Source organism: Chiloscyllium punctatum, chromosome 7 (genome assembly GCF_047496795.1).
Source record: "Chiloscyllium punctatum isolate Juve2018m chromosome 7, sChiPun1.3, whole genome shotgun sequence".
Lineage (NCBI taxonomy): Eukaryota > Metazoa > Chordata > Chondrichthyes > Orectolobiformes > Hemiscylliidae > Chiloscyllium > Chiloscyllium punctatum.
The window spans coordinates 50,422,901-50,445,763 of NC_092745.1; the positions used below are offsets into that span (position 1 = coordinate 50,422,901).

The window sequence follows — 22,863 nt, forward strand, 5'->3', positions numbered from 1 at the left end:
TTAATTTTCTCCTGGATTATAGTTCCTTAACGATTCTGCGCCATTATGTTAAAGTTAACTGTCTTGTGTTCACTAGATTTACTCATTTCACTTTTTTTCAACAAAGGCAATCCACTGACATCATCCCATTTAATAGAAAATTGGAAAATCGTGGCTGACATTTCTGAAGTTTCAACTCTTACCTCTCTCAGGCAACTAAAGATGCGTCCTCTCTCTATTTGGTGACTTGTTCACTTGAAAGGGTGTCCGTCTTCCTCATCACTTTCTCATTTTAGTCAATATCCTAACAATCCTTTCACTTATTATATGGCAAATCTCCATTTTGCTTTCTAATCAACCTCACTGTTTACAACCTTTCTTAGATAAGGAGACCACTACTATACACAGTTCTCCAAATGTGGTCTCACCAATGTCCTCATAAACTGAGGCATAACCTCCTTACAATGAACCAGAGAATTCTATTAGCTTTCCTCAATACCTGCCTTACTTAAAACGTTTTCTATCATTATTGCACAAGGACACTTAGATTATTTATCATTCTCAGAGCTCTGCAAATTCTCACCATTCAAAAAATAAGCTTTTTTTTATTCTTCCTGCCAAAAATGGGCAATTTCACATTTTCTCATGCTATGTATTTGCCAAATCTTTACCCTCTCACTTAACCTATCTATATCCCTGTAGCCTTCCTTATGTCAGTCTAATTTGTCCAGTCAATATGTACATTAAAATCATCAAGGTCAACTGCAGTGCCCTTCTTCCAGGTGTCCATTATTTTCTGATTTCTACTTTGCCCTATTGTGAGGCAGCTCTCCAGACTGTTCCCACCTGTGACTTCTTTCCCTTGCTATTTCTTCTTTGCACCCAAACTGATTCCTCATCACAATCTATTGCATTTATATCTGTATTCACTACTGCACTGATTCGCAAAGCTAACCCACCTCCTTTTTGCCTATTCTTCCAGAACGTCAGATGTCGTTGTATCTTGAGTTCCTAATCCTGGTCACCCTGCAACCACATTTTTGCAATAGCTATCAAGTTACATTCATTCATTTATGTTTGTGCCTTCAATGTATCGATTTTGTGACAGATGAAGCATACATTCTGATAAAGAACCTTAAGCTTTGACTTTGTACCATTATTACATAGCTTTTGTTTTATTTAATGCTGCACCGATACATTTTCTGTCTTTTCCTGTCACACTCTGATTATTGTTCTCCGCTACACCTCATCTCTACCCTCCATTTTATTGTTTTTTGATCTTTTTAAACTTGCCTTCAATGGCGCTCCCACCCCTCCCCCTCCCCATTTATTAATTCAAAGCATATCGTAAGATCATTTGTATGTTCACATCTACTACACTATCCTAAACAAAAGCAACTCAAACCTAATATAATTCATTCTTTTCCTCTAACTTCTATGATTCTCCCTAAATCTACACTATTTGTAACTCTGTCTCTCCCAGTGTCTCTCTCTAGTTGCTGTAATTTAGTATGTCATCTTGGTGCCCAACTTTTGCCGTTTTAGTCAAAACCCTTCCCCACAACATTTGTTAACCATGCCCTGGGGATATTGCTCTCCCAGCTCTGATCAGCTACATCTCCTATGTTTTGACCAAGTCTTTTTCTGCTGAGGAATTTGTCTCAATGGAATCTACAGCCCTTCCTTGAGCACCAGGTCTCTAGTCCTACAGTTATCGGCCTTATCTTCCTATTTGCACTAAGTGGCCCTGGAAGTAATCCAAAAGTTGCTAACTTCAAAATCTTGGATTGTATCAAAGACCCCTGGTAAAATTGAAGACAGTTGGTAAAAGGGGATAGTTCTCCACAGATTGGACTCCCATCTAGCACAATGGAAGGTGGTTGTGGATATTGGAGGCTCATCATCTCAGTTCCAGGATATCACTGCAAATGTTTCTCAGGTTAGGTGTTTTGTAGAAAACCTGTTCAATGGATGTCATTACACACCTTTGGAGCAAGTGGGATTTGAACCCGGGTCTCCTGGTTTAGATGTAGAGACACTACGAGAGCACCACAAGAGTTCTACTTTCTCAGGTTAGTTTTCAAGGACCAATTATCTTTAGCTGCTTCATTAATGATCTTCCCTTCAGTATAAGATCAGGTGTGGAGATATTTACGTTTAATTGCACAATGTTCAGCACCATTCTTGACTCCTCAGATTGTGAAACAGCCCGTGTCCGTGCGTAGCAAGGCCTGAACAATATTCAGGCTTAGACTGATAAGTTACAATTAACTTTTGAACAAGATGGCAGGCAATGACCACGTCCAACAGCAGAGAACCTAACTATCTTTCCCTAACATTCAAACAACAGTACTGTTGCAGAATATCCCTCATCAACATCTTGGGGATTGCTATTCACCAGGAATCTAACGGGACCAACCATTCTGAGGCTACAACACATGGTCAGAAACAGAGCATTCTAATGGCAAGTAATTCACCTCTTGGCTTGCCTACCATTCACCTCTTACAGCTAAAAGGTCAAGGGCAACTGGGTAGGTCATTCAGCCCCTCATAACTGCACTAACATATGATAAGATGATGGTCGAGTTGATTAGAACCTCAACTCCATTTTTCTGTCTACCCTCACCACTCCCCTCAGAATAGCACTTGACCTCTTTGTTAATCAAAAATGATACATGATTAAAGCCACAGAACCAATTATTTCCTGAAAGCTTCACCTATTTTTTTGTACAATATGTTGGAGGAACTGAGTACATTTGTTACTAGAGGTTGATGATGGTTACTGTCATACATGCCAAACAGTCTAACAGCATTTTGCACTGAAATTAGAGGAAAGATTTTGTCTTGTGTTCCATGCTACAGCACAGTGTCCATGGATTGACCACTAGGTTGACCTTATTGAAGTTTATAAGATCATTAGGGGCATAGACAAAGTAAACAACAAGGGCCTTTTCCTGAGCGTGAGGGAGTTTAAAATTATACGGGGCATATTTGTAAGGCGAGAGGAGAAAGATTTAAGATGGACATCAGGGGCAACCTTTTTACAGAGTGGTTCATGTGTGGAATGAACTGCCAGAGGAAGTGGTGCATGCAGGGTATAGTTACAACATTTAGAAGACATTTGGATAATTTCACGAATAGAAAAGGTTTTGGAGGGATATGGGCCAAAAGTAGGCAGTTTGGCTAGTTTAGTTTGGGAACATGTTTGGAATGGGCTGGCAAACTCATGACTTGCAAATTAATTCATTAAAAGAGACTGATGCCATTCTATGTAAAAAATGTGGGCTGGGATTTGTTAACAGTTCTATTTTTAAAACTGCCAGATGATAATTTATCAGCTGTTAGTCATGTGTTATAAGCAGTCATAATATACCATTATTAAAGGTTGTGAAAGGCCCAAGCCATATCAGTAACAATTCCATCACATCCTGTTTATTAAGAAACCTTAGGAAAGTGAACTGGTATCTTGATAGGTAACAGGGATATCTGGTTGGCATGGATGGGTTGGACCGAAGGGTCTGTTTCCATGCTGTACATGACTCTATTATAGGATATTGTCCATGAGCTTGCCTTCATTGTCTGGCAGGAACTGGTAATTCATCCTTTTCCAGGTTATTCAACGGCTGTCATGTTTTCTTCATGTTTTCAAATGTTAGAGACAGAAGTTTAGTTGTAAAAATAAAATCGAAACTTAACAGGGTAGTGTTTTCACTCAGGAAATTGAAACCAATATGCTTTTGAAATTGTATTATGTCGGTTGGGCTTCAAGTTTCTCCCAACTTCATAAAAACATTACCACAGATGTTTAGTTCTTGCATGAACCGGTGCTATCCAGCAGCTTAATCGCTCATACTTTTTTTGATTTTCTATTATCAAGTGTTCTTGATGTTTTTAAGAGTGGTAACCAATTGCAGTTTTATTCATACGACTAAAAATGGATTTATCACCAAAATGCAACGTTGTTAATGAATGTGTTTCACCTTCCGTGTGTGAATAACGTGATTGAACATAATTGCCTGAATGACTTGCTGTTTTAATTGGGAAACGCTTGCTCATTTCTGAGTAACTTGTATATTTTTGATAAGAAATAAAGCTTTAAAAATTGTCTTTTTCGGCCCTATGTGCCCAAGAGAGCAGACCCAATCTGAACAGCTTCCCTAAATGGAGCAACTGCAGAACCTTGCATTTTCAAGCTGAACCCATGGCATGTCTTGTGACAAATCGAAGAAACATAAGATGTCTAACTCTCAATCCAACATAAGACACAGGAACAGAAATTAGGCCATTCAGTCCGTCAAGTCTGCTCTGGCATTCAATCATGGCTGATAGGTATTTCAACTCCATTCTCCCGCTTTCTCTCCATAACCTTTGATCCCCTTGGCAGTCAAGAACCTATCTATCTCTGTTTTAAATTTACTCCATGACCTGACCTCCACAGCCTTCTGTGGCAATGAATTCCACAGATTCAGCACTCTCTAGCTGAAGAAGTTTCTCGTTATCTCCATTCTAAAGAGTTTTCCCTTTAGTCTAAGGCTGTGCCCTTGGATCCTCGTCTCTCCTGCCAATCTTCCCAATGTCCGCTCTGTTTGGGCCAATCAGTGTTCTGTAAGTTTCAATCAAATCCCCCCTCATACTTCTAAACTCCATTAAGTATAGTCCCAGAGTCATCAAACATACCTCAAATGTTACGTCTTTCATTCCTGGGACATTCTTGTGAGCTTCCTCTGGACCCGCTCCAGGGCCAGTACATCCTTTCCTGAGCTATGGGGTCCAAAATTGCTCACAATATATAAACCCACATGTTTTAAATTCCCAAATCTTTTGCACTGCCATGGCCAATTTCTCCTCGAATTATACTGGGATAACCGGCAGGTATAACATGATGTCTCATTGTGCAGAGCAGTTTAGCAGTCTGAGGTTGGACAGAATGTGATGACGCCATTGAATCACTTCCACAGCATCACTTTCTGAATGAGCTTCCCCTCGACTGATCTCAAGCCCAAAGTCTCCAAAGCCATAAAACAACTATTTGTGGGTACTCTCTGGGAGCTGACGATCTTCAGCTGAAGAATTCATGTATTCTCCCATTGTTTGACTAATTTGTTGAATCTGGAGCCAGGGCTTTGTATCCTGAGATAAAAAGATGCTTCCATATTCACCTATGCCAATGGAAGAGAGGCAAGTCCATATGCACCAATCATGATATTTCACTTTTCTTTCCACACCAGGAAGAAAATTTTACAAGTCTTTATTGTCAACATGATTGTCACTTGTCTTACAGAATTACAGTGTTGGAGTCAGCATGATCTTTGCACAATGTCAAGCTCAAGAAAAATCCCATAACTCCACATGAAGGTATCGAGATATAACAAGAACCTCCCCATGATCAGAGGATTAGATAGGGTAGACATCGAAAGTCTTTTTCCTAGGATGATTACTTCAGCGAGTAAGAGGGGGCATAACTACAAATTGAGGGGTGATAGATTTAAGGAGAAAGTGTGGACTGCAGATGCTGGAGATCAGGGCTGAAAATGTGTTGCTGGAAAAGCGCAGCAGGTCAGGCAGCATCCAAGGAGCAGGAGAATCGACGTTTTGGGCATGAGCCCTTCTTCAGGTGATAGATTTAAGACAGATGTCAGAGGTAGGCTCTTTACGCAGAGAGTGGTAAGGGCGTGGAATGCACTACCTGCTAATGTAGTCAACTCAGCCACATTAGGGAGATTTCAACAATCCTGAGATAGGCACATGGATGATTTTGGGATAGTGTAGGGAGACGAGCTGAGAATAGTTCACAGGTTGGCGCAACATCGAGGGCTGAAAGGCCTGTTCTGCGCTGTATTGATCTTTGTTAAAGTCAATGAAAAACAAGGCCTTCAGCACAGTAAACCATGAAGGCCTATGTAAGGTGCCGTACAAATAAGGCTGCCCTAGCAAGGCCTAGCCATAAGGCTGAAGGTCATGTCTGACAGGGTATTAGAATCCTTTGAGGTACTGAGCAACTTATGCAAGGGAGAGCCAGCGGACGTGATCTATTTGGATTTCCGGAAAGCTTTTAATAAGGTGTCACACAGGAGGCTGCTAAATAAGATTAGAGCCTGATGCTAAGGGCAAGGTACTGGCATAGATAGAGGATTGGCTGACTGGCAAAAGACCGAGAGTGGGGATAAAAGAGTCATTTTCTGGATGGCGCCGGGTGACTTGTGGAGTTCCACAGGGGTCAGTATTAGGACCACAACTATTCATGTTGTTAAGTAGATTAGATTCCCTACAGTGTGGAAACAGGCCCTTCGGCCCACACTGACCCTCTGAAGAGCAACCCCCCCCCCCCCCCCCCATTTATTGCTGACTAGTCCACACTACAGGCAATTTAACATGGCCAATTCACCTAACCTGCACATCTTTGGACAGTGGGAGGAAACCCTCGCAGACACAGGGAGAATGTGCAAACTCCACACAGACAGTTGCCCAAAGCGGAAATTGAACCTGGGCCTCTGGCGCTGTGAAGCAGCAGTACTAACCACTGAGCCACCGTGCCGCCCATAATGTTATACATTAACAATCTGGACAAAGGAACTGAGGGTATTATTGCTACGTTTGCAGATGAGACAAGGATAGGTGGAGGGGCAGATAGTGTTAGGAAGTGGGGAGGCAACAGAAGGACCACCACAGGTCAGGAGAGTGAGGTGATCAACACATCCTAAGGATGTGGGGGCTTGGGAGTATGGTGGGAAAAGGGGGCAGATGGGGAGAAAGGGAATTAGTATATTCTGAAGTTGTGACAGGTGCTTTGGAAATGAGTCTTGGGCTGTAAATTTTCTTTGTTCTTTGAGTCAGGAGGTGAGCTACTTGTCATCGTATTCCTCACCTCTGGCCTGCTGTTGTAGCATTTTATTTATGTAATGAGTCCAGTTGAGTTTCTAGTCAGTGGTGACCTCCAGGATGTTGGTAATGGGTGATTTAGTGATGGTAACACCAATGAATGTCAAGAGTTCATGGTTAGATTATCTCTTCATTGGAGATGGTCATTGCCTGGCATTTGTGTGGCACGAATGTTACTTGCCACTTGTCAGCCAAAATCTGGATATTGTCCTGGTCTTGTTGCATTTGAACATGGACTGCTTCGGTGTTTGAGGAGTCAAACATGGTGTTGGACTTTGTGCAATCTTTGTTGAATATCCACACTTCTGACCTTATGATGGAGGGAAGATCATTGAAGCAGCTGAAGATGTTTGGGCCTAGGACAGCACCGCATCTGTTATGTTGATGCTACCATCCGCTGGGGGCCCTTAGAAATGTCAACCTTTCTCGTCAACTGAGGATTCTCCACCAACGTAACTGACGAGGCCCTCAGCCATGTCTGTCCCATTGCCCATACTTCTGGCTGTTCCCAGTCTGACACACCTTCCTGTTCCCAGTCCGACACGCCACCCTGTTCTTGAAGTGAACTCCCTGCTGTCTGTCAACCATCTACAAGGTGCCATTCAGGAGTGCAGTGTGATTGGGTGGCACGGTGGCTCAGTGGTTAGCACTGCTGCCTCATAGCACTAGGGTCCCAGGTTCAATTCCAGCCTCAGGTGACTGTGTGGAGTTTCCACTTTCTCCCGGTGTCTGTATGGGTTTTCTCCGGGTGCTCTGGTTTCCTCCCACAGTCCAAAGATGTGCAGGCTAGGTGAATTGGCCATGCTAAATTGCCCGTAGTGTTGGGTGCATAAGTCAGAAGGAAATGGGGCTGGGTGTGTTACTCTTTCGAGGGTCGGTGTGGACTTGTTGGGCCAAAGGGCCTGTTTCCGCACTCTAGGGAATCTAATCAAAAATTTGTCTGCATGACCACAGCTCCAACAATACTCAACATTATCTAGAACAAAGCAAATCACTTGATTGGCAGTCCATCCATCACCTTCAAAATTAATCCTCTCCACCTCTGGCGCTACAGCAGTGTATACCTTCTTACAAGATGCGATTCAACAACTTGCCAAGCCTCCTTTGTTCGCGTCTTCCAAAGGGTCAGCTCCACTGCTTAAAAGGGTATGGTCAGCAAATGCTTGGGAACACCAACTCCAAGCATTCTGAATCCTAACTGTATCACTGTTTCCTCACTGTCACTGTGTCAAAACTCACAAGCTCCCTCCCAAATACAACCTACCTACACCAAATGGATGGCGACAGTTCAAGCAGCTGACTCACTTTCTCCAGAGCTGCCTTGGGACAAGCAGTATATGCAAGCCTCATTAGCAGTGTTCATACACCATGAAATAATATAAACAAAACTGTGGGTAAATAGGATATCCTAGAATGTCACAGCAGGATGTTGGTGTTTCTAAGGTGCATTCCTTACATCAGAATTGATAGATTAATCAACTCATATTCCAGGAAATATAGTGGAGGGAAAAGAAAACAGATGAAATATTGTGTGTTAAATGTGGGTGGTTCTTTGTTTTATTCTGATAAGGTAAATGCTTTCTATCTGACTCGTCTGGTGACAACCCAAATGCCACATGCGTCAACATAGTTTCAAGCCACAACCACTGTGTTTTTGGGTAGAGTCCAAAACAATACCAGGAAGATGTCTGTAGTCTCTCAGACTGCTATTTATAGAGTTCAATTTTGTTCTTTCCTCAACATCTTACATCCAAAATGTAAAAGTGTCTGCAGCAACTGGAAGTTGAATTGCAGAAATAAATACTTTGATTTTAACTTTTTTTACTGGAGATAAAGATGTGATTTGATTTATCCCATCTCTTAAGGGATACCCCTCATTCTTAGATTTTGTCATTTAGTCTTCATTTTCCCTTCAAGAGCAAATATCTGCCAACATTCTGTCACATCCCCTCAGGATATTATACATTTGAATGATCTCTCCTATTTCATTCTTCTAAAACCCAGTGGGTAAAAGATTCAACCTGTTTTGCCTTCCTTCACAGTATAAGCCCTTCATCCTGGGATTGAGTTGAATAATCTTTGACCTGCTAACACAATTATGTAATTTTTCAGATAAGGAAACAAAGATAATGTTCTTGAAGTGAACTCATCAAACCCCTGGAGAGCAATTGTAAAATCTCGCTAAATTTATATTCCAGCTCTCTCTCTCCCCCCACCCCCACACTGACCTTGCCACAAGTGGCAATATTTCATTTGCCTTCCTAGACATGTCTGCCTCTGGACACTGACATTTTGTGACACATGTATCAGGACACCTAGATCTCTCTATTCCCCTTGAAATCCACAAGTTTAAATCTTTTTAAATAGTACACCACCTTCCTGTTCTTCCTATCGTGCTGTCATTAGCAAGATTAGCCACTGTCCATTTGGTCCCTTCATGGATGTAGATCGGTAGTAGTTAAAACCCCAGCACTGAGCACTGTGAAACTCAAATTATCAACTTGAAATGGACGCTCTTATCATTTCTGTTTGCTTCGCGTTAGTTAACCAGTCCATTGAGGTGGCCCCATTACCAAAAGTCTTCTGACAATCCACATACACCACATCATCTGCGTCAATGTGACTGATCTTTTCATGGCCTCGGCTCCACTTACTTGTCTGGTCACCATAGCCCTTAATTCCTTTACTGTCCATATATCTGTCTATCTTTGCCTTAAAAACATTCAACGAGGTAGCCTCATCTGCTTCACTGGGCGGGGAACTCCACAGATTCACGACCCTTTGGGCGAAGAAGTTCCTCCTCAACTCAGTCATAAATCTGCTCTCCCTTATTTTGAGGTTATGTCCCCTCAGATCTATTTCACCCACCAGTGCAAACAAACTCCCTGCTTCCTATCTTGTCAATTCTCTTCATAATCTTATGCATTTCTATTAGATCTCCCCTCATTCTTCAAATTCCAGTGAGTATAGTCCCATAAACCAACCCTCTCCATTCCAGAATCAACCAAGTGAGCCTCCTCTGTATCTCCTCCAGTGCATCTTTTGTCAAGTAAGGTGACCAAAACTGTACACCGTCAATGCCCCTGTAACACCGAAAAGGCAGAAAGCATCGCTGCTAATGGTTAGAGGTGGCGTTCCCTACAGGACACTCACACCCTGGTTAGTGTTGTCATGGCATTGGGATAACGAGTGACACTCAGCTGCTAGCTCATGGATGTCTCAGCATTGCAACAGATGAGCTGTCAGTGCATGGACCTTCATAAGTAGTGGGTGCAGTGACAAAAATAGTGTGAGTGTAAAGGGGCCGAGGGCAGAGTTACCCTGGCAGAGAAGAGAAAATAATTGACCTTTTTCCCCTGCAGTCCAGTCCTTTTACACCCTGCCGATGACACCTGGGTCAGTGTCAATCTTCGACCAGGCTGGCATTGGCTGTTGAGAGTGTCTTGCTGCAGCTCCTCCAGGCAGTGGACATTTTGTTGTTGCACCAGCCCTTCCATCAGGACCTCCGGAGCAGAAATGGCTGTTAGTGGCAAGTTTGAGAAGATCAGGTCAGAGAGCGCACTTCAGTTTGTCAGGTTACAGCCAGAATCACTCCGCCGAACTTGACAGGGCTTGAACATAGCTGAAAACGCTGGGTTTTCTAAGCTGGAGATCAGAAGTAGAAAGTGAGAACTGCAGATGCTGGAGATCAGAGTCGAGAGTGTCGTGCTAGAAAAGCACAGCTGGTCAGACAGCATCTGACGAGCAGAAGAATTGACGTTTCGGGCATAAGCCCTTTATCAGGAATGAAGGACTTATGCCTGAAACATTGATTCTCCTGCTCCTCTGATGCTGCCTGACCTGCTGTGCTTTTCCAGCACTACACTCTCGACTAAGCCAGGGATCAACACGCTAAAATTTTAAACCGCAAGCAAGCAAATGCATTCAACCTTGACCCTCTGACATAAACCCCACAGTATAAACAAATGATCTTCCAGTAAAACTGCAAGGTGGGGGGTTGCAGTCACCTGATCTCTGGCACATACTGAATTCGGTCACAATTTTCTTATTAAAATGTCCGTCAGGAAAATAACTAACGCCCATGTACCACTAGTTTTAAATACAAACTCTTGCAAATAATGACATATATAGCACACACCTTCCATCATACATCCGCCAAAGGAGATTGTAGTATCTCTCGAAGAGGCATTTTGATTGACAAATTATTTTAATGCTGTTTCTTTTGTTACATTAGCAATAGTAACATGTTGATAACAACCTAACAACAAGTTTCATGGATTTTACACATGTCCATTTGAATCACAGCACTGGGTTGCTTCACATATGTTTTTGATAACATATCAAATAACATGTCCATTCTAAGAATATCAACACCTATCAAAAGCATTAAACTCCACTGAAATAACTGTGGGTCCCTGTCCCAACACTTCTCTTTTAAACAAAAATCAAAGGATTGTGGCTCATACAAATAAGTTTCTTCTACATTTTTGCTGTTAAACTATCTCAAAGTGATGCGCAGCTAGCAAAGCCTCAATGTCTGTCCCCACTATTGAATATTTCTGTTTACGAGAATTAGTTTTGGTTGAAAAAGCGCTGACAGGCTTTCCCATCCTGAATTTGTCATCTTCTTGTAACAGGTACTGGCACCAATATTGCTATCATCAACAGCCAGTTTCAATGGCTTTTCATAATTCACTGTTACTGAAACCAGTTATCAGCACAGCTTTCAAATTGCCCAAAAGCACTCTGAAGTTCTAATACCCATTCAATTTTTAAAAATCTTTATCACGTTCATCAGAGGAGCCACTGCAATTGCTGAAGTTCAGAACATACCTCTGGTAAAATTCATATGTGCCAATACATCCCAAAACATCGCAAAAAATAAAAGCCTGAAAAAACTGCGGATGCTGACAAAGATATTAATTCTGCTTTCTCTCCACACAAAGATCTGCTGAGTTTTTTTTCCCAGCAGTTTCTGTTTTTGTTTCGCAAAATTTCATGTTTTGTCCTTGGCACAGGAATATCCAAATTAGCTCTTACATTTACTTCTCTAGGTAGTCCTTGGCTGCACAGCATAGGCCAAGTACATTGACTTTGCTTTAGTTAATCCCCTTTTGCCCAGATTTATTTGGCTCTTTTCAACTGGTTGAACATTTGAGTCATGTGTTATAAAGGTTCTTCACAGGTTTAACTGAATACAACCACATTGTCAGTGTAAACCAAGCAGTTACATAGTCCCTCAATGACTTTATTGGTTGACATTGCTATTTCATTTTCCATTCCAAATGCATGACTTTGCATTGTAACACCACTATGCCCACTACTAAGGTTGGCTAAGTATGTCAGCCTCATTTTCTATACCTGTTCTCCTTTTTCTAAAAAAATTTGTATCTAATAGCTGAATTTCTATGTCAGCTCCTTTTTTTTCATAGTCTCTTCCTGCCTCAGTTTATAGGCCTAAGGTTGAGTCACAATACACTCAGGAAAAAAACCAAGGACATCCTCCTGTAACATCTTTTTCTATTACATCCACTCGTGTCTCCAGCAAACTTCAGTGAGCGTTCCAGGCACTTGCCACCCTTTGTGTGAAAAACATGCCTTGCACATCTCTTTTCAACTGCTCCCCCCCCCTCCAGCTCCCCCACTCCACCCCACTGTGTCCCCTTGTAATTGACCCCTCCACCCTCAAGAAAAAACAAGCCCTGTGGGAAAGTACCACTGAACTGCCTTCCCAGTTATTCCCTCTGCCCATAACACCTGTGTATCTATCTGTGTGTGGGAGCAGTTTATAATGGGTTAGAGGTTTAACCAGGAGAGCTGTATGTTAACTGTTCGTAACTGTTTAACTGCAGTTATAATCCGTTTATTTCTAATAAGTAACCATTCCTTTTAAGTGTCAAAAACCGATCCGTGCTTTCTGACAACTTGAGCCTGAAAGACAAGTGAACTGGGAATTTCAGCATTCTTTCCGACATCTTTAAATTTTGTGACAACTCCAGGAATAGCAGCATTTGGTTTCCCCCTCACAATGCCAGAGAGGATTTACGGAATCGGAAGTAAATGGAAGTGTTTACTGACACCGACAGCCGAGGGCAACTATACTCACTGGGGAATGCAAGGGAGCAAGCATTGATGGCATCACAAACACCTTTGTGATGTCATGCGCAAATGCAGTATCGTGCATGTGTGTGGTTTTGAACTGGCTTTCAGTGGTGGGGGAGAGGGATACCGTGCACACGACGGGGTGTTGGAGAGTTCCCAGAGTGAGCGAGGAAGAGAAGGACAGCCCAGCAGTGGAGTGAAGGCAGAGCCGGGTGGGTGAGGGGAGAACAGAACGGGCTGGTGGTCGGAGTGACCTCTGGCACCCAGCCCATCTTTGCTGTCTCCACTGCTCCACCCCCACCTCTCCACTCCCTGCCTAGTTCTGAATCCTGGTTCCTCACTTCCCACTTATTGTTCAAAACTTCAACTTAACCAATTCTTTAAAAGGGACTTGGTTGCCACTTACATTGTATCCAGCACAAAACCATCAACAGCCTCCCAGTTTTTGTGATCTCATCTAATGTTGCTACCGGGCAAGTTAGACCTCAGATGGAAATTGGCTTGAGAGATCACATTTTTAAAGAATATTTAACATTGTGGCCAATCACTGAAACATAGGCACATAGAAGATTAACACAGAAGTGTTTTGAGGTCCATTGCAAAAAATTGAATGCTGCTGGAAGAAATAATAGAGGATTGTTTGAATAAAACTAATCGAGAGTTAGCAGATAAATTGGTGTAAGATGTAAAAGCAGGATCTTGTAGAGAGCACTGGCGTTATGTCTGCAAATTTCCTTTAATAATAAAACAGAAGTTTATTCCTGAAAAGGGAAGATAATAAAATAAGACAAACCAAGCTCTATAAATAAAGAATGGAGTTTGAGATAATCTAAAACAGGCTGCAAAACAAATTCTTAACTATTGTCTAACACTATCATTTTACAGTGATTCAGGTCCAGCAAAGTGACCCTTCAATATCAAATCTTTAGATCTGACTCAAGCATTTCTTTCCAGCTCTATCCTATCCATTGTGAAGTCTTCCTATGTAAAGACTCTCAAACTAAAAATTTGGACTTCCTATGTTTTTTTAAAGAAATAATCTGCTGTCTTCTAACCAAATACTTCTGGTCTGGAGGTTTCAAAGGCTATTACACCAAGATAAGAGCACTTTCCTTGTGCTGCCCATACTGTGCCTTAGAAGGGAAACTATACTTGTTTCAGGTGTCCTCAAAAAAGGACACGAGAAGCTCTCAGTATTTGGGTTTCTCAAGTTAATGAAAAATTCCTTGATGATTCTTAAGCAAATTCAAGCCAATACTTTTCAAATTTTACCCTGCAGTATTAGTAATTATATTCCAATAACCTCCAGGAGGCTTGCAATCACTATCTCTCTGCCACACAATGAATTAGGTCATGGTTACAGAAAGGATTTGCTTGAGCCCATTTTGTTCTAAACCTCTTTACAAAAGTAATCTATATGCCACTGGTTTGAAACGCAAACTCTAATAAAAACCTATGTCGACAATGTATGTTGCAAAAACCACTCACCTTCATTGTAGCTGGAGATGCCAGCCATAGTGACAGAACGAGTGGGTCACTTCACAATGTAAGTAAAAGACAGCAGTAAGAAAAGATCACCCTCTAGTGGTTCTTACAATTACAGCAATACAGAGGAACCTCGATTATCGAGCATTCGATTATCCGAATATCCGGCAAGATTGCGAGGTCCCCATGCTTGGCTAAACTGTGTTATCTGGAATTCAATTAACCGAACGAAATACTCCCACCAGCGTCCTTCAGATAATCGAGGTTCCTCTGTATTTATAACTGGTGTTGATTGATATTTATTGTCACGTGTACCGAAGTACCGAAGTGAAAAGCTTTGTTTATGAGCATTAAAGACAGATCTTAGTAAGCAAGGAAGTACAGATCAGAGGTTGTAAAAAGACTTAGACAGAGGCATGCAAGTTAATGTTGCGCAGGGAGTGGGCTAGGCAAGATCAACATTAGCAAGATCAGCATTATTTGAGGTTAGACAGTCCATTCATCGGTCTAATAACAGCGGGGAAGAAGCTGTTGCTGAACCTGCCAGTGCATATGTTCAGGCTTCTGTACCTTCTGCCTAATGGAAGAGGTTGTAGGAACCCATTACCGGGGTGAAATTATAACATTGAAGAGTGGGTCTGCTACACATTTTGCTGCACATAGCCTTTAGACCAGTGGTGGAACAAAACTTATAGTCATTTTTATTTTCGTGGCTGTTGCAACTGTGTGTAATACTTGGGCAGTGTGACTTTCAGCTGAATAAATGTTTACATATGTCAATCCTTCATAGTTCACATAAAACAGAAGGTTAGCAACAGGGACTTTGGCTATCCTTCCCTTTCAATCATAGAAACAGAGAGCAAGAAAAGGACTCTTGATTTCAATGGGGCAGTCAATTAAACCAGTTGCTATAAAGCAGCCACAAAGATTTTTTTTCCATTGGTTTGGAGCTGGGAGGGGATAATGGTCAAGTGTATAACTCCTTGTTAATGCATAAATGCACAGATTTGCAACTAGCTGTGTTTTTTAAATTGTGGAACTCACCAAATCCCTGTCACTTTCTCCAGAATGGAGACCCGCGGTGAGGCTGGCAGCGGTCAACTGTGCAAACAGTCAGGATAAGAGAATCTGTCGAAGATTTCAAGTGACCGTCTATCCAACAATGAAGGTATGGTGTTAGTGCACTGGATCGCAAGAAATGCATTCACTGAAAATACTTAGGGCACATACTGAGTCCAGTTCCATTCAGCTGCTCAAATCCAAGATCTGAGTGTTTGTAATTGAAACAAAATGTGCCAAACCTCACGTACAACCCCTACTTTAAAACCAGAAATAAATTAGTGCTCCCTCTGCCTGGAATGAACTGAAAGCTCATTTAGAGTTTCGGCCGATTGGTGTGTGAGTGCTGTTTATTTCTGAGCTTTGGCTGAGTTATTTTTATTGTTATTCATTCACGGGATGAGGGCATCACTGGCTAGGCCAGCATTAGTTGCCCATCCCTAATTGCCCAGAGGGCAGTTAGGAGTCAACCATATGGCTGTGGGTCTGGAGTCACATGTAGGCCAGAACAGGTAAGGATGGCAGTTTCCTTCCCTAAAGGACATTAGTGAACCAGATGGGTTTATCTGACAATAGATTCGTGGTCACCACTAAACTCTTAATTACAGATATTTATTGAATTTAAATTCCACCATTTGCCAGGTCCCCAGTATTATCTTTATAGCTATACTTGGGAATCTTGTGGTGCCATGGTAATATCCCTACCTCTTAGCCTGGATTCAAGTTCCACCTGGTCCAGAAATGTGTCACAACATGTCTGAACAGGTCAATTAAAATGATCTATTCTAGGGTTAAGTGCACATGTCTACTCCATTCTCCGGAAGTGGTGGTGGAAGGGTTTTTAACACTATAAGTGCGTGTCTTATTTATCATACAGCGGGTTCAGTGTAGCTATGGCAAAGGCCTTTATACCAGCTGAGTGGGTGATATTTTAAAGGGTTTTATTTAGATCTGTACCAGCTCATCATTGCTCAACAAAAGCTGGATTGTGGATGGGAAAACGTAGCCCTACACTAACTCAGTTAAAACATACTTAGTTACCCTTCTGCGCTTCTTCCATTGCTAACTTGGCTTCAGGTTGTGGTTAATCAGGGTATTGGCTCAGTTGCTTTGTTACTTGTGTCCAGCTGAGTAGTGAACAACTGTTCTCTCGGCTTCTGCAAAATGCCCCTGATGGGCTGGAATGCGAATTTGGCTGCAGTTCAGGCATCTCACTGAGTCTTTCTGTTCTGAGACTGTCTGCAAAATGTGCATTCGCAGTTTCAGAAATTGGCAGCGCAGGTTCGTGTTGTGGAAAAACAAGGGCGCTGCCAGTATTTAACCCAACATTAACTTGGCGGTGAAAGATCGGGGGTAGAATCAGGTGCGTCTCCGATAACTGGAGCAAACAGTGAGGTGCAAGCTGACTTCCACCAATTACAGTCGCTGCTAATGGGGCTTTGATCCAAAACCTCACTGAAATACACATCATTCATATACACCAATTTGCATTTTAATATGACATCCTATTATTTCCTGACTCCAACCAGTTGGTTGCAGTGCTGCTTTCAATGCCCCACCCAGGTCAATGTGATAGGAAGAGAGTGAGCATAATCTCTGACTTCTGCTGTTAGTTTGCTTCTCTTTTGTTTTAGCCTACAACACCGGTTAGCAGCAATGCAAACAAGCAGATATATACTTTTTAAAAAGTCAGTTTGTAATTCCCTTCTGTTAGTGTACAGCCTGTCTGTCAGCTAGTCCACAGCTCCTCATGGAGACACATGGAGATCTCATATCCTCAGACAATAATGTCAGTGACACTCAGAGGAACCTTGATTATCCAAATACCAATTATCCGAAAGTCAGATTATCCGAACGAGATCTCGAGGACCCGATGGAAGCGTTGCAACAAAGATGTGTTTCCAACAATGATCGCACCTTTTGTTTACAGTGATTAAACAGGCACCGTCTCCAAATGACTGACCTCCTGTCCTGTCTCTCACCCCACACGTTCCCTGGAGTTCTACAGAGGGGTGTCCCCTAACCGTGCCCCACCACGCTTCCCCCGATAATCTCTCTAACATTGTCCTGTACAGGGCAGAGGTGGAACCTGTCAAAACGTTGCAGTACAAAATTGTGTGTGTGTGTGTGTGTGTATACACGTGTGTCTTGTTGTTGGTGTCCAGTCCAACTTCCCCGGAGAGGGGGCAAGTGTCTACGGGAATGGGGGGCAGGGACGGTATTGGACAGGGTTGCGGGAGGAGGGGGGTTGTTGGACAGGGTTGGGGGTGGGGACGGTGTTGGATAGGGTTGTGGTTGCAGGGGTGTTGGGGACAGGGGAGTGTTGCACAGGAGTAGAGGGCGCGGTGTTGGGGGCGGGGGTACAGTGTTGGACAGGGTGGGGCTGGGGAGTGTTGGGGGCAGGGGGGTGGGGGGGCATGTTGCACAGGAGCTTGGGCGGGGTTGAGGGCAGTGTTGGAGATGGGGTCTCGCGCGTGGTGTGCTGCTGCAGTCTCCTGAACAGTGAGCAGACTTTAAAAGCTCCGAGCCCCATAGGAAAGGCATTTGATCAAACAACCAAATAATCAATTATCCAAACGAAATAGTGCCCGCCCATCAAATTCGGATAATCGAGGTTCCTCTGTAAAGGCTTGGCAACCCCAGCCCCTAGATGTATACCATGCAGATGCATTACCATCTGCGCATGCTCCGACACTCGTGAACCAAGCTGCCTGCTAAAGGCAAACAGCTCCCCTGCCTCAGAACAAAGAATCGGTGGTGGAGCTCAAAGGTGGACTGATACCTAAATTAAGTTATTATAAATTTGACAATTCCTGCAATCCAAGTGGATTGGGGTGGCATGATGGCTCAGTGGTTGGCACTGCTGCCTCACAGTGCCAGGGACGTGGGTTCGATTCCATCCTTGGGCGACTGTCTGTGTGGAGTTTGCACATTCTCCCTGTGTCTGCGTGGATTTCCTCTGGGTGCTCTGGTTTCCTCCCACAGTCCAAAGCTGTGCAGAATTGGCCATGCTAAAATGCCCCATAGTGTTCAGGGATGTGTTAGTTAGGGGTAAATGTAGGAGAATGGGCTTGGGTGGGACACTCTTCGAAGGGTCGGTGTGGACTTGTTGGGCCAAAGGGCCTGTTTCCACACTGTCGGGATTCTAAGCCATGGCCAAAGGTAGTGTGCTGCATTCCTTTGGCCTCAACCATGGCATTTGAGAGAGGAGCCTTGTCATATGGGTATCCTAGAGTCTTAATACATTGAGTCCAGATTTTGCCCAGACATTCTAACACTAAAGGGAAGGTAACCATTCAGGGTGATAACCCCAACTAGACTGGCATAGAGAATGGGGTGCTGTGAGCTGTCTCCATTAGTGGGAGGGATTATTTTGACCCAATGGAGCAGCCACTGCCTACCTGTATTACACCTGACTTGTAAAATGCTGTCCTGCCAGAATCCACCAGCTTCAAGGGAGCTTTGAGTCCCCGCTGAGGAAGTGACCGGAATTTAACTCACCAGGGAAGCAAACAAAACATTCAAAGGGAGATTCCAAATTTTCCATTGCCAAGCTAGAAGGTCAGGGGCACTTGCACAGGGCTGACCCAGGTAGCTGGTTGACAATGCCTGCAAGACACCTGTACTCAACAAGGGAGTCCCCAGGCTGACCATTGGCATTGCCACTCAAGAAAAGACCAGGCTCATCCCTGTAGTGGACCACGGGAAGCAAAAGAAGCATTACAGTCACCCGACAAGACATGTGTTTAGCGGAAACGCATCAGCAAGGTGTCGCTTTCTGTGCAGGATGCAACTCTTGAATCTTTAAAGGCGAAACATTGTCCTTGTGTCAGATTCAGTCCTGCTGCCTACCTGGATATAGACCTGCAGTTCCTCAACTGAACTGAACAGGCGCTGTCTGACATTCTCACGTAGGTTTCAGGATGAGGGGGGAAAGATTTAAAAGGGACTGAAAGGGGCAACGTTTTCACGCCGAGGGTGGTGCGTGTATGGAATGAGCTGCCATAGGCAGAGGTGGAGGCTGGTACCGTTGTAACACTTAAAAGGCATCTGGATGGGTATACGAATAGGAAAGGATCAGAGAGATATTGGCTAAATGCTGGCAAAATGGGACTAGATTTACCTAGGATATCTGACCGCAAGGATGAGTTGAACCGCAGGGTCTGTTTCTGTATTGTACATCTGTATGACTGCAAAAGGGAGCAGGAACACACTTGGAGATACTGTCTGTAGTACCATGCTCTTGACATATGGGAGGTCAGTGCAAGAACATGCTGTCTGGTTTGAGAATCGTACCACTGAGATGGAACCTCTCCTTGAAGCCAAGCAGCCTGCTCCAAGAGGGTCAACGTACAGCTTAACACACTGTTCGGCAGGCTGCTTTTGGTGACATGATGGCTCAGTGGTTAGCACTGCTGCCTTACAGTACCAGCAACCCAGGTTCGGTTCTACCCTCAGATGAATATGTGTGGAGTTTCCACATTCTCCCTGTGTCTGTGTAGTTTTCCTCCCACAGTCCAGAGATTGCAGCTTTGGTGGATTAGCCATGCTGAAGTGTCCAGCTAGGTGGGCTAGCCATGGGAGATGCAAGGTTAAAGGGAAGGAGTGGAATAGTGTTTGGAGGGTCGATGTGGACTCGATGGGCTGAATGGCCTGTTTCCACGCTGTAGGGATTCTATGGTTTTAATGACTGGTTGTTGTAACTGTGCTAAAATATGCAGACGACTTTTGATTGAGGGAATATTAGGGAGAAAAATTAAAGTATCAAAATGTCACCCTGTCCATCAGTAAAGAAAATAGTTCCATTGAAAACAAAGACTTTGGATGTTAATACTGGCTGCAGTAAATCATTGGAGAGATGATTAGATTACTTAGAGTGTAGAAACAGGCCCTTCGGCCCAACAAATCCACACCAACTCTCTGAAGAGCAGCCCACCCAAACCCACTCCCCCACATCTAACACTATGGGCAATTTAGCATGGCCAATTCACCTAACCTGCGCATTTTTGGAGTGTGGGAGGAAACCCACACAGAGAATGTGCAAACTCTACACAGATAGTCGCCTGAGGCGGGAATTGAACCCAGGTCTCTGGTGCTGTAAAGCAGCAGTACCAACCACTGTGCCACCGTGCCGCCCACCTTAAGACTTACTGTAGGGAAAGCACATCACATTATATAAAGTCAGCTTGGTGAGAAGCTGATATGGAGTCCATAGCAGAGGAGCTTAGCAGATCTGTTGACTTGGATAAAGATCCCAGTTGCTGATGCAATACACCCTCTACTCTTAGAACACGGAAAACTGGCATTCCTGCAATAACCACACAGATGCCACTGTCTTTTCCAAGAGTAGGGGCAGCAGACCATACCACCATGCAGGCAATCAATGATCTAGTGGTATTATCACTGGAGTATTGATTCGGAAACTCAAGTCATGTTCTGGAGGCCCAGGTTCGAATCCTGCAGTGGCAGATGATGGAATTTGAATGTGATACAAATCTGGAGTTAAGAGTCTGAAGATGAAACCATTGTCACTTAATGGAAAGCCCATTTGGTTCACTAATTCCTTGTAGGATCTAGTCTACATGTGACTCCAGGCCTGCATCAGTGTAGTTGATTCTTTATTGCAGTGCAGGTAACAAGTCTAGCCAAGTCAGTGATATCCACATCTGTGAATGAATTTTTTAAGAACAATTGACGGTAAGAAACTATGAGGTAAAAACAATGACTGCAGACGCTGGAAACCAGATTCTGGATTAGTGGTGCTGGAAGAGCACAGCAGTTCAGGCAGCATCCAAGTAGCTTTGAAATCGACTATGGCCCTGTAGAAGAACAGGAAAGACCGCAGTGATTGGAATAACTATTGAGGTATCTTGGTGCTAGGCATCATGAGAAAGATATTTGCCCACATTGTCCTTCTGCAGACTGCAGATCCCAGCTAACACATCCACGCTAATCACATTGTGGTTTCAGAACTCAATCAACAAATTACATGATTGTCTTGGTCCAGCTGTTGCAAGGGATATCAAAAGCGACAGCTATCTAATACCTACTTTGATCTGACCAAGGCATGCGACCATGGGAGCAGAGACAGTGTACTTAAACTGCTGGAAATTGGAAATATGTTCAAACTGATTAAGAGAGTTGAACAACTGTGGTCTTACTGAGAACTGAGTCTACCAAGCAGGAGCAAGGCCCGAGCAGTTTCCATCAATGATGTCTTCATTGCCTCGGCCACTTGCATCAGATGGATGATGACCGTGTATCCAGATATTTTCTGTACAATGAATTGGGAATTAGTTCACAGCCTCCTGGACATCCAAACTGTGCTGGAAGGACATCTTCAAACCCTATGTGAAACTGGTGGATACCAGCATTGAGGAGGAGGGACAAGTGAGGACTGCAGATGCTGGAGATCAGAGTCGAAAAGTGTGGTGCTGGAAAAGCACAGTCGTCCAGGCAGCATCCAAAGACAGTTGATATTTCAAGCTTGAGCTCTTCATCAGGAAACCAACATCGACCAACTGGGAGACAGCCCTGACCTCTGCAGAGGTTGAATATTTGGAATGACAACAGAAGAAGCTAGCAGAAACAAATAGGCTCAGTGAGCTGGGCACAGGGCCCAGTTCAAACAGAAGCCAGAAAATAGTGCATCTTCTCAGCTCAGCATCTCCCTCATCACCAAATGTTACTGGGAAAGCTGCTTCTGAATCCTGCTCCCGCCTGTCCTCAGAGCCTCTTGATTCACTATAGTTTAAGAATCTCTTTGTCTCAGCCTTGAATATATTCTATGACTCAATCTCTGTGGTTTTCTACGAGAATTTATTTGTCCTCTGAGAGACTTTTTTCCTACTCATCTCCACTTTGATTGGGGGATGCCTAATTTGGACATTTGCCCACTAGTTCCACATTCTCCCATGAGGAGAGTCAGTTTCTTGACATCTGTTCAGCCAAGCCCCCCCCCCCCCTCAGAATCTTCAATGTTTTAATAAGATCACCCCATGTGGTTCTAAACTCCATTGAGTCCAGGCCCAACCTATTTTTTCACCAAACAAATCACGGTGTTAACCCAACACTTTCTCTATCAACACCTTCTGTAAACTGCCTCCAGTGAGGTACACTGATGCTTGGATAAAAGGACCAAAACTATACACAGTACTCCAATGCGGTCTCACTTGTAAAACTGTGGCAAGATTTCCCTATGTTTTCCCACCAGCAGATAATGATACAACTTCCTATACTGCTACTTTCCTTACCGTCAGCATCTTTTCTTGATAAGGGCATTGTGTTTGTACGTTTCCAATTTGTTGGAACGTTTTCCGAAACTAGGGAAGTTTAGAAAAGTACAAGCCTTTCCTATGT

At 43.4% G+C, this 22,863-nt stretch overlaps 1 protein-coding gene across 2 annotated transcripts in view; it reads left to right on the top strand.

The window, feature by feature from the left end:
• The window catches only part of qsox1 (quiescin Q6 sulfhydryl oxidase 1), a 115,537-nt gene that overhangs the window by 18,039 nt on the left and 74,635 nt on the right, over positions 1-22,863 (top strand). For both annotated transcript variants that reach the window (XM_072573517.1, XM_072573518.1), the window contains exon 2: positions 15,513-15,613. In XM_072573517.1, coding sequence (XP_072429618.1) covers positions 15,513-15,613 — 101 coding nt within the window. The remainder of the gene's footprint in view (positions 1-15,512; positions 15,614-22,863) is intronic.